Source organism: Anolis carolinensis, chromosome 4 (genome assembly GCF_035594765.1).
Source record: "Anolis carolinensis isolate JA03-04 chromosome 4, rAnoCar3.1.pri, whole genome shotgun sequence".
NCBI classification, from domain to species: Eukaryota; Metazoa; Chordata; class Lepidosauria; order Squamata; family Dactyloidae; genus Anolis; species Anolis carolinensis.
In genome coordinates, this window is record NC_085844.1 from 204,707,662 (window position 1) to 204,720,428 (window position 12,767).

Consider the following 12,767-nt stretch of genomic DNA (forward strand, 5'->3'; position numbering starts at 1 on the left):
ATTTCTGATACAAATTTATAACTGGTTCGCATTCATATAAATTACCTTATAAGCTCTAGGAAATCTCATTTATCATTTTTACTAAACATATTTAGCAGTGGATATCTGTGTCTAAATAGTAGGCCATGTTTTCTGCCCCTTCAGAACAGCAGCTAGAATCAGTCTCATTCAGCCACCCTAAACCACTGGCAGGGCCTAACCCAACATATCAGAATTGTTGCTCCGTGGCATAGCATCCTAATCAGTTTAGCATTTCCCCATGATAAAGCATCAGCTCCTTTTGATGGGGACAAATGAATTTTGACATTGACGTCAACTGAACCTGCTAATATATGCTCATCATGTTCTGTATGGGAAATTGCCTGCTGACCTATTTAATAATATCAACATTCCTTGCTGCTTTCAGTCAACTGTGAGCAGTAGTAACTGGCTGGCAGCAGCCAGCTGCCAAGTCACTGGCACAAAGAAGCACCTTCAATGAAAGGCATTCATCAGCGACACAGCTTTATCAATGAAAGCAACACCAATACCCCTTCCTAATAAAATCTCTGGCTGTGGTCCAGTTAGTTATTCATGCTGCACCTGCACAGGGGGCAAAGCATTTAGTCTACATATTGGCTGCCTCCCAAAACATATTGAGCAAAGCCATTAGATAGGGAAGCTTCACACTGGAATATAAAAATGGAACATTTTGTTTGTAAAAAACTGGCACTTGGCTTGCAGTAATTGCTTGTTATAAAGTGAGTCTGTGAACAGGTAGATAACATACAGTGTTTACAGCCCCTCGGCATAGACATCAGATCAAAAGAAAAGGCAGAGGTGCACAATATCAGTTAATCCTTCATTTCTCCATAGAATCCTAAAACTATATCAACTATTCATTATTACTGTTCCACAGACTTTGTCATTAAGAACATGCCCAACAACAAGCACAACATCAGTGGGTAAATAGTTAAGTAGAAGTAGTGTAGACTTTCTGTTTTCTTTCAGGTTTAACAGCCACTGCTCCTGAACCTAAGACATGTGAAGGCTGGGGAAACATGGGGACATTTAGGATGTAAAATCATTTTTAGTTTTTTAAAAAAATGAGAGTGTGCTGTGTTGAGATCTAGATGAGGATCAAAAGCATTTTTCCACCCAGTATGTACAATATTAGCACTAAAAATCTACTTATTCCAGAAGTATTCTATCCAATGAGAATGTCTGTGATTGTTAGCAGTTCTTTTCACAACCCTCTATTGTACACATTACCTTCCATTTTGGCCATCATATTCAAAGCTTCTTTAAATAATGTATCAGCTTCCATGTGGGCATTTTGGACCCGAGTACTTTGTGCACCCATGTTCATCCCTTTTCCTATCCGGTTTTTCAGTTCTGAATATTTTTTGATCACTTGTTCCATTCTCTGTGGGGAAGGAATTATGATGAGAGTAGTCAGATATCTAAAGGGTTCATTAAGTTGATATCATGGAAGTCAAGAGAATCCAAACTTCATTCATTCATGTTTTCTCACACCTACATGCAAAGGGGGCTATGTGTAATTTCATCCATGAGTTTTGATATACTGCATAAAATGTGCTCCCATTTTTATACCTATTTCAGTTTATCCATACAACTGGATTTCCTGCTTACTCATTTTCCCCTCCTAACGATGGCCCCTTCTACACTGCCATATAAACCAAATTATCAAAGCAGATAATCCACATTATCTGCTTTAACTAGATTATCTGAATCTAGACTGCCATATAATCCAGTTCAAAGCAGATAATCTAGATGTATATGGCAGTGTAGAAGGGGCCTTTGTCTGATCACTTCAGTTCTTTATCCAGCATACCTTCTAAAACATTCTTCATTAAACACTTGGGATTTCCCCCATGCTGTTAAAGGGTATGATTAGTAGATCCAAGGGGAGAAAGGGTGTGTGGGGGTTTGGGGTCCACGATTCCTAGAATTTTGCAACCAACATGGTGGCTATGCAAGAGGCGAGATCCTAGGAATCATAGTCCAAAAAGCATAATTCTTCTAAGCTCTGATTTAGGCAAGGTCTGTGTAGACTATGCACATTGAAAGACATATACTATAGGCAAGGATAGTGGCTGAACCAAGACAAGAATGGGAAAAAGCATTTCCCCCCAAAAGATGGTCAAGATGGCAATTGTTCCAGCTTTCTGTTAACAACCCATGGAAACTTACAATTGGGATATAATAGCAAACTACCTCTCTTACGTTTCCAGCAACTAGTTTATAGAATTATATTGCCTCATGTTTGTGCTAATACATAGCTAGAATGCCTGGAGAAATCGTTTTTGATATTTTTATACCTGCTGAGTGCTTCTTGCTTCATCACTGGCCTCTGTTGCTCTCTGTTGAGCATCTGCAGCCCTCCGCAGATCCTGACTGGCTTTGTTCTGTAGCTGACTAAATCTGTGTGTGAAGGTATCCAGTTGATCAGTGATGTCCCTCAAACTCTGCTGAGATGGACCAAGGACAGTCTGAATCTGAACATTCCCAAAGGAGAGAACAACACTTAGCAAATTACTGAAGATTATCAGTCCTGAAGAAAGATAGTGCTTGCTACATTCTATTCAACTATAAGATTTTAATGGCAGGAGCTCAGCAAATGTTAGCTACCTCATCAAGGCGGTCTTGGATGAGTCGGAGGGAATAACTGGAGCCACTGATAGTATCTTCAGCCTCCTGAAGTACTGTTCTTGCTTGTCTCAAATTCTCCACCACATCTTCCACATTGCCTTCAATATCATTGGCTCGAGTACTAGGAAAATATTACATGAAAAGGTGAGAATGACTTTTATGAAAAGCTAATTCCTACGCACTGATTTTGTGCCTAACAACATGAAAAACAGGCAATCTGGTCCATTAATCAAGTTTTTAAAAAGAAATAACAGAGCAGTGTTAAAGCAGAACAAGTAGGCAAAATGTAATTCCACATCTTTGATGCTCATTTAGAAGTCATCTATAAGGACCCAGATCCTATTAGTTACAAATGAAGGTGCAGATCAATTTATTTATTTATGACATTTCTACCCCACCTTTCTCACCCCAGAGGGGACTCAAGGCGGCTTTACATACAAGCAATGATTTGATGCCTTAAAACATAATGTACACTTAAATAAATATTAACATAGAAATTAAAGTACATTAAAAACATTAAAGTTCTCTAAAGGCTTGGTCACAAAGCCACATTTTCAGTCTCTTTTGGAAGGTCAGGAGGGAGGGGGTTCATATCTTTGGGGAGGGAGTTCCACAGCTGAGGAGCCACCATTGAGAAGGCCCTGTCTTTAATCTCCACCAATCGTGCCTGCGAGGGAGGCGGGATCAAGAGCAGGGACTCCCCAGATGATCTTAAACTCCGCAGTGGTTCATAGAGAGAGATACGTTCAGACAGATAAACTGCATAATTTACCCCTGCATAAGTCAATTCTGGATGTTGTTAGCAGGAGGTCAGAGTTCTCTACTAACTTCATGCAAACTCCGCCCCAACATCCACCTTTTAGAAGCTGCAATGCTTCCAAAATTCATTTTTATTTCATTATTTATATTCTATGAGATATCATGAGATATTAAGGCAATATTAAGTCAAGACAATATTAACAGATAAGAGTAATTTATGACATTAAAAATAATGGCTGCAATTCAGCATGGGGATTGCATCTGCATAAGTGGACTTATGAAGGAATCTCCAGTGGCACAGTGGATTAAACCACTGAGCTGTTGAACTTGTTGACTGAAAGGTCGGCAGCTCGAATCTGGGGAGCAGGGTGAGCTCCTGCTGTTGTCCTAGCTTCTGCCAACCTAGCAGTTCAAAAACATACAAATGTGAGTAGATCAATAGGTACCACTCTGATAGGAAGGTAATGGTACTCCATGCAGTTGAGTTCTTCGTCTTAGAAATGGAGATGAGCACGAACCCCCAGAGTGGGACATGACTAGACTTAATGTCAGAGGAAAACCTTTACCTTTACCTTAAGTGGACTTATGCAGTGGTGTGAGGGCAAAATGGCAGTCAAAAAGGAAGCTTCTAAATAATACTATAAATATACCCATGTCAAATATCACTTTAACACTGGATAATTTTCATCATTGGCCTTTCATGATCCAAGGCTACTGAAACAATTTTCTTTTTACCGGGCTTGTTCAGCTTCCTGCAATAGCTTTTTGGCCTTAGCAATATCCCCAGCAGTTTGGGCGATGATGTCCTCAGGGCACCGAAGCTTAGCAGCCAAATTCTGGATCTCATTCATTTTTTGGAGAACCGTAGCGGAGTCAGTAGGAAGATGAAGGGAGAGAACAAACTCGCTGATCTGCTGGATGGTAGCAGCATCAATGTCTGGGTCTGCAAAAAATACATTTAAAAAGCTAGAACAAAAACCATGTGAGTTTATGTTCCTTGTGTTTAAAACCACGACAAAGTAAGACCCAAGTCATTGCCTATAAGAGCTAGGGATAATGGAAGTTATACTCCAAGAACAAATGGAGGGCCATAATTTGCCCAGGCCTGCTTTAAAGTAAATATGTTTCAAATTATACAGAATTATCCTTCAGTTGCCAAAGAAAATATTTATATATTGTAGCCAGGAACAATAAAATCTGCTGCTTTTTGATATAAAGATACAGAGCGAATCTTCACATAGACATGGGTCCTGCCTACGTTTGCTGCATTTCTCCACTCTGTGATCTCACTAATGTTTCTGATTCAATCTGTTTACAGATAGCAGGCAACCTCTTCTCCATCATTCTCTGCACCTGCCACATCCTAGAGCTCTCAATATTTCAAGATCCATCACCCGCTTTAAGGCATCTTTTAGGTTTAGTATTCTCCCCAGAAAGCTGTCACTTCATAGCATGCTTGTTCCTCAGTATGCATTGCTAGAATTTTAACAATGAAAGGACATGTCCCCTAACTCAGGCACAAAAAAGGAAATAAGTTTAGAAAGTAAGCTTTTCAAATAGGCCATTTGTTAAATATGGGCTTCCCAGAATGATATACAAAGTCCCCAAGTGATGTTTACAAGATAAATATTATTTATTTATTATTATTATTTATTTCCAGCATTTATACCCCACCCTTCTCACCCGAGGGGACTCAGGGCGGCTTACAACAATTGGCAAATTTAATGCCTAAAATACAGTTATAAATCAGAATACTACATACAATCAGTTAAAACTTAAAATACATTATAAAACTTAAAAACATATGTAATTAATTCCATTCATCCAAAAACCTCATGCTTCAGCCTTACATCGGACCATGTCGACTTTGACGTTTACTCATTAAAAGCTTGTGCACACAACTTTGTTTTTACAGCTTTTCTAAACCCTAGAAGGGTTGGGGCTTGTTGGATATCTCTAGGGAGGGTGTTCCACAGCCGGGAAGCCGCCACCGAGAAGGCCCAACAAGTCTTAATTGTGCGAATGCTCCCCTGACCACCGCTGAGGCCTGGGGTTCCAGGCTCAGTGATGAGTCCAGGAGAACACCCAGATTGTGAACCTGTGTCTTCAGGGGGAGTGTGACCCTGTCCAACACAGGCTGTAACCCTATACCCTGTTCAGCCCTGCGACTGACCAGGAGGACCTTTGTCTTGTCTGGCTTCAATTTCGATTTGTTCGCCCTCATCCAGTCCAACACAGCAGCCAAGCACCGGTTCAGGGCCTGAACATCCTCCTTAGTGATGGGTGGGAAGGAGTGACGGAGTTGGACATCATCTGTGTACAGATGACACCGCACCCCGAAACTCTGGATGATCTCTCCCAGTGGCTTCATGTATATGTTAAACAACATGGGGGACAGTACTGACCCCTGTGGGACCCCACACGACAAAGGTTGTGGGGCCGAGCAGGTGTCCCCCAGTGACACCATCTGGGAACGACCCTCCAGGAAGGACTGGAGCCACTGCAAGACAGTACCTCTGAGACCCATTCCTGCAAGGCGCCCCAGAAGGATACCATAATCGACGGTATTGAAGGCCGCTGAGAGGTCCAGCAGAACCAGCAGGGACACTCTCCCCCTGTCCAGTTCCCGGCATAGATCATCGACTAAGGTGAGCAAGGCTGTCTCGGTACCATGTCCCGGCCTAAAGCCAGACTGTACTGCATCTAGAAAATTAGTGTCTACCAAGAATGCCTGGAGTTGTGCAAGGACGTTCCACAACCTTACCCAAGAAGGGGAGATTGGAAATAGGCCGATATCTGTCCAATTGAGTGGGATCCAGTGATGGCTTCTTCAACAGAGGTTCGATCACAGCCAATTTAAGGCTCACAGGAAATATGCCTTCCCGAAGGGAGGAATTCACCACCACCTTCACCTCGGCCAATCCCCCTCTGGCTTCTCTGCCCAGGATGGGCAGGGGTCTAGGATGCATGTGGTGGCCCTCACCTCTCCAAGCACCTTGTCCACATCCTCAGGCTGAACCAATTGAAAAAAAATCCATCAAAATAGGACAAGCAGGTTCTCATGCTACATCCTTGGAGACTGCCGTTAATATGGTGTCAAAGCCCAAGCGGATCAAAGTGACTTTGTCAGCAAAGAACCCATCAAATGCTGAGTTGTCAGGGATCCCGTCTTGGGAGGCGGGATATAACAAACCTCTGACAACTCAGAACAGCTCTGCCGGACAGTTCTTTGCGGATGCAATATTAGCTGCAAAGAAAGAGTTCTTTGTAGCATCTATTGCTGCGGCATACGCCCTGAGGTAGAAACATAGCCGTGTTTGGTTTGATTAGTTCGGCTCTGAACTCCACTCGCTCTCTAGTTCCCCCTTCTTTTGCTTCATCGCTGCCAGCTCTTCGGTGAACAAAGGGGATGGTTTAGCTTGAGTACTTGAGAAGAGACATTCCAGAGCGATCGTGTCTATTGCCCTATAGACGCCTCCTTGTTCCAGAGAGCGACCAGAGCATCGACAGGGTCACCAGCCGAGGTGGCATGAACTCCCCAAGAGCTGTCAGGAATCTATCCAGATCCATAAGTCTCCTGGGGTGGACCATTTTAATAGATACTCCACCCCTGTGGAAGTTAGGGGGCCCAGTATGTCTAAACCTGATCAGGTGATGGTCGGTCCAAATATAAACTGATGATAATGCATAAGAAAAAGAAAAGCATGTAACAAAAACACTTCATGCTGAACACATTCAGATCTTTTTTAAAAAAAAAAACACGCAGTTTAAATATGTCAGAAGAAGGAAACCAGCCAGAAATTAGGTTGAATGGTTAACTGACAAAAGTGTAAAGTCCATACTGGAAGTGAAAAGGATGAATGCAAAGAAATTAAAGCTCTGTTGAGAATCCAAAATCTCACTAACTTAATCAGGTGAGCATCATGTTGCATTGACCTTCCCTCCACTCATTAAGTCATTGAAGTTCTGATGTACCTTCATGGACCATATATGCATATTGTATGCATATAAACGAGATGCCAGTATACATACAGCAGTATATTTTTCAGCTTCCTTCTGGAAGAAGCTTGAACTGTACATATAGTCACGCAAGGACACAAGTAATTGCATGTACGTGATGTTATGTAGCAAGGTGACATAGCACATCATGACTCTTCATTCATGTCAGAAGATAAGTTGGATTTTGAACAGATAGGACTGGATGAATTCAGAATTTATAGGAAAATGTCCAAGATCTTGAAGGATCTATAAACCAATTCCTATGAGGGCCAATCAAATCTTAAGAGGAATACATATTACCTATAGTTATCTCACTTTCTTTCCCATAGTGGGATTCATTCAAAAATGGATGGTTTAGGAAATTACATCCATACCTCACAACCTCTGAGGATGCCTGCCATAGATGTGGGCGAAATGTCAGGAGAGAATACTTCTGGAACATGGCCACACAGCCCGAAAGACATACAACAACCCTGTGATCCTGGCCATGAAAGCCTTCGACAACACAATTACATCCATGCTTATCTTCCAACTCCCAATTTCCAATTTCAGTATAATCCTTTTCTGAAATGTGCACATGCATTACCATTCAAAAAGAACTCACTGTTCTAATATAACACAGAATGTAGCCCAACTTCTGACTAAAGACCTGGGAACACCAGCTATTAAACAAAATTGATTCCATTTCAATACCAACAGAGTGTGTATATAGACAACTGATGAAAGATATTGTATAACGAAGTTTCTTGAATTGAAAAAACTAAAGACATAAAACTAGCAAATCACTGTTGTTTATAAGAGCAGAAGGAATTATATAGTTGCACCCGACTTTGAATAGTCGCAAATTTACTTCATATTTTCCGTTTGCTGTGTTGCCTCCAAAAAACTGAGAGAAATGTAAGAACTAAGCCATTTCTATGAGCACATCTGGTTTGTGATCTCATTTCTTGTCATTTCTTTTCTAAGATCAGCAGAAGCTGCTTCGTATCCATTTGGGATATGAATGGGATGTGAACATATTTTTACATTTTCAAAGATGGCTAGTGAAACATTAAAAAAATCACTTTTGAAAAATATGCTATTTAGCCTCAGTATAAAAGAGAGAGTTGTGGAGGATGATCTAGCACATCCATATACATCCTCATGACCTCCGGATATGTAGAGTTGAGTATTTCAACACACTAGTCAGATGAGAAATATAATCAACATTGTGGGATTATAATATTTTTACTCAATTTATAACTGCCATAGCTTTGTTCTACAGAATGCTGAGTTGTGTAGTTCGGTGTAGCGCCAGAGCTCTCTGACAGGAAGCCTCACAAACTATAATTCCTGATATTATAAAGCACTGAGCCATTGCAGTTAAAACAGTGTCAGGCTTCTGCAATGTGAGTGCATTCCAGCACATCTGAAAAGTGCCAGGTTGAGTATGGTAAATCTAATACAATGAATCAGTACAAATGTTTCATGGATTGACTTCTGGCCCTACCTGACAGGAAGTTTCGGACTTGGCGGATGAACTGCTGTGTACGCTGAATATCTCCCTCTAGCTGCGTCCGAGTTATACTCATTTGGTCTCCCAGGCTTTGGGCATTTGTCTGAATTTTGTTGGCAGCTGCTTCCATATCTCTGATCTATTAAGATGCAAAGCAGACCCATTTACTGTATAGTACACCCTAAAAATACTCACAAATAACTTCAAGCTCTTAAACTGATTGCAAGAGTGCCTTTTAGCAACAAAATTAGTATCTTTTCATGACTCTATCTTTCATAGGATTTCAAAGAAGCAAAAAACGGGATTAAAATAATCACTAAAAAGAAGATGGTTTGAGCAGACAGTGCCTCTGACTCAATCCATAGGCATTCAGATCATGAATGCCACTTTTTTGAATTTTGTAGAAGTCCCCTCCAGAATACCTTGAAAATAAGACATCCCCTGAAAATAAGACCTAGTAGAAGTTTTGCTGAATTGCTAAATATAAGGCCTCCCCCGAAAGTAAGACCTAGCAAAGTTTTTATTTGGAAGCATGCCCAGCGCCTGCCAAATAGGACACCAGAGCATGCGGGATTGGTAAATGTACATACCAGTTGTACATGGAAATAATGGTAGTAACAAGAAATTCTTGATAGGATTCACAGTTTGTCTGGTTTGGTTATGTTGGTTTGTGATGACGACTACTGTACAGTATATAATAAATTTTCTTTTCTTTTCTTTTCTTTTTTTGTTCAACAATAAATGTGAATTCTTCTTCATGGAAAAATGAGACATCCCCTGAAAATAAGACTTAGCACCTCTTTGGGAGAAAAAATTAATATAAGAAACTGTCTTATTTTCGGGTAAACACGATAGTAACAACTTCCATCGTGAAGGAACCTTGTCTCGGATATCTCCTGACTAGCTGTTCCCAAGTTTCTGTAAGACTAGATTCCTTAACAAACTCATAGAAATAGTCATAATGTAAATAGTTCAGATTTTAAAGATCACCAGAATTGGGATTAAAATTTAACATAGCTATTTTATGTAAGATTTCCTAACAGCCCAATTCATAAATTCAATGAAAGTCAGGTAAGTAAAATCAAAATGGATGTTCCATGCGTCTAAAAAATCTCTATTCTTCTATCACTTTTTCCTTGAAAAGAAAATAGTAATGGCCCTATCCCCATTGTTCACTGTGCACTCAAACATGAACATGTGCAGACACACACATATTCACACACCATTTGTGTAGTTTCTTGAAGTCGAATACTCAGGTTGCGGATCTCTTGGGTGGTTTTCTGGGCAGTTTGGATGGAGTTTCCAGCAAGGGAAAGGATCCCCCTGCAGCTCAGGTCAGCACTACATTCTACTGTGTTCTGCTTGAGGCACAGTTCTCCAACACATTCCCCAGGGGAGCAGATCTCCGATCTCATACCACTGCAAATCTGAAGAAAAAAAAACAATTTCATCAACTCAATGATGCCATCAAAAGACTAGGGAGAAACACAATTCAGAGAGCTACTTAATATCGGTTTATTTGAACTATTTCTATGCTGCCTTTCATCAGGCAGCCTCAAGGCAAAATGCAATACACTACAATAAAAGCAATGACAAGGACAAGAAACAATAACTCAAAACAGAGCATGAAAATAACTGGTTCCATTTCCCTACGTACATATTTACTAACTAGTTTTTACTTCCCTCCAAGGAGGTTTTACAAGTAAATTTGCTAAATACCACATCATTAAGCAATACAATAGAGATATCAAAGTGGTAAAAGAAGTAAAAAAAAATCTTATTGTTTCCTTTCTCTTTTCTTTTTCTCTCTCTTTTCTGGTTTTGTATTCTTACTTTGTATTATTGTTTCTTGTTTCTAATCATTATAACTTTTTATTTACTCTAAAGTGCTCGATAAAATCTTATTTTAAAAAACTACCAAATATTACAGCTTTGATAAATTGTTACTCGCTGGTGTTCCAGTTTCCAGTAAAACTTCTCTCTTCTCTTCTTTTTACACAGGCCCTATACACAAATAACACTTGGAGGTGGATAAATGTTATGGGTCTTAAGTTTTTTTTACAAAACGAAATAAACAAACAACAAATAAATAAAATGAATAAATGAATTGATTAATTGGTTTTTTAAAAAAACTGGAAATGTCCATAAGTCCAGATCTAGTTTTGAAACCTTTCAATTATTTTTATTAAAGTTCTTTGGAGACTTCTAAGAGAGGCAATTCACGTCTTCTCCATCTTCTTTGGCTGAAAAAGGGCATTCTAGTAAGTCTCAAGAGACTGAACGGAAGAACAACAGCAGAATGATAGCAAAAGGAAAACTAAACAGTCTAGAAGAAAACCAGTCAGCTTCTCCTTGACCCCTAGGAAGAATTTGTCCAGCTCCTAGCAACTCTAGAACCCATGTGAGTAGGAGTTCATATGAATGTCAATAGTTATCCTTGCCATTATCCTACATCCATTTACACAAATGTTATTTAAGAACTGTTATGCAAGACAGCAAAACGAATGATTTGCATAGCAACAGGAGATCTTGGTATGAATCTCCATGACAATAGCAGAAAAGTAGAAACAAAGATTAAAAGCAAATAAGACATTTTGCCCAACATTTTTTCATTAGGCATCAGATGTTCATGAGCTGTCAAACCCGGGGGGGGGGGGGGAGTACTATATACTGAGCAATCCAGCTATTCAGATTTTTAACAAAGCTTAAATGTGTGTGTGTGTGTGTGTGTGTGTGTGCATGCACACACATTCATGCCTTCAAAAGCCCTTTCAATTGTGTCCCCATGAATTTCATAGGGATTTCTTAGGCAAAGAAATATTCCTCTGAAATATAGGTATTCCTATTATTCATCACCTAATATTCATTGGTGGTCTCCCATCCAAGTACTAACCAGGGCTGGCCCTGATTATCTTCCAAGATCAGATAGTGCTGGTGCTTTAGGGTATTTAGGCCTCACTTATATATTAGTTTCACCTTATTAATGACTGGAGTCAAGTTTGGAGAGAATGCCATTTCATTCTGCAGAGCTTCTAATCCTGACCCAAGACTCGTAAAATGACTTTCAAGCTTCTCAGCACTTTGCCTGTTTTCCACAGACTTAGCCAGTAGTGTAGAAGACCCAGCTATCCGCCTACTGGCATTGAAAGATGTCTGATATGCAGAGCTGACAGTCTTGAATGCTCCTATGGGAACAAAGAAAAATATTGTCTGAGTGCTTTAGTGACTCATAATGCAGCATTTCTTAACCAAGCATTGCATTTTACCTTGGAAGAGGAAGCAAAAAGATGTACAAGAAGAATGAATCACAAGGCCAAAATTTGAAAAGCATTCATCAATAAGAGTGGGAGATATCTGAGAGATTTGTTTTCTCTTGCATTTCTTTTTTTAAAAATCTCACATGCTTTCTGTTTGAAATATAAAAAACTTTTTAAAATTTAATAAAGAATTCAAGAATAAACTGAAACAAAATCGCAATTTGTGCTGGCCAAATTCATACTAAATTAAACCCATTATGCAAAAGCCCACATTGCACTTGCTTAAACTGTATATTAAAGATATGTGGAGGGGACTCTGATGAAAAAAAGGTTTTAAAATTATTCTGCCATGGTGAAAAACACAAGAATTCAAAATCAGACAGTTCGGAATTGAGCAGTCATATGGATGGATGAATTCGGTTTTGGGGTTCTTTTAATCTGCCCTGTATATAAATATATTGCAAATTTTAAGTAAATGCATATAGAGTAAAACAAAATTCTCACCAACTCTTTCTTGTTGTATTTAAGGTAAAACAGGTTTGCTTATCTCTAATTCCCCAAATGCCTCAATACTAACTACAGCTGCTAGGAGTTGGAGTTCAACA

The 12,767-nt window shown here is 39.7% G+C and overlaps 1 protein-coding gene across 7 annotated transcripts in view; it reads right to left on the reverse strand.

Annotated features, from left to right (window-relative positions):
- lamb3 (laminin subunit beta 3) overlaps window positions 1–12,767 on the reverse strand; it is a 90,876-nt gene that overhangs the window by 4,290 nt on the left and 73,819 nt on the right. For all 7 annotated transcript variants that reach the window (XM_062978638.1, XM_016993335.2, XM_008109815.3 and 4 more), the window contains 7 exons: window positions 11,882–12,090; window positions 10,129–10,332; window positions 8,900–9,044; window positions 4,147–4,354; window positions 2,632–2,773; window positions 2,322–2,498; window positions 1,252–1,405 (listed from right to left, as the gene is read on the reverse strand). In XM_062978638.1, coding sequence (XP_062834708.1) covers window positions 1,252–1,405; window positions 2,322–2,498; window positions 2,632–2,773; window positions 4,147–4,354; window positions 8,900–9,044; window positions 10,129–10,332; window positions 11,882–12,090 — 1,239 coding nt within the window. The remainder of the gene's footprint in view (window positions 1–1,251; window positions 1,406–2,321; window positions 2,499–2,631; window positions 2,774–4,146; window positions 4,355–8,899; window positions 9,045–10,128; window positions 10,333–11,881; window positions 12,091–12,767) is intronic.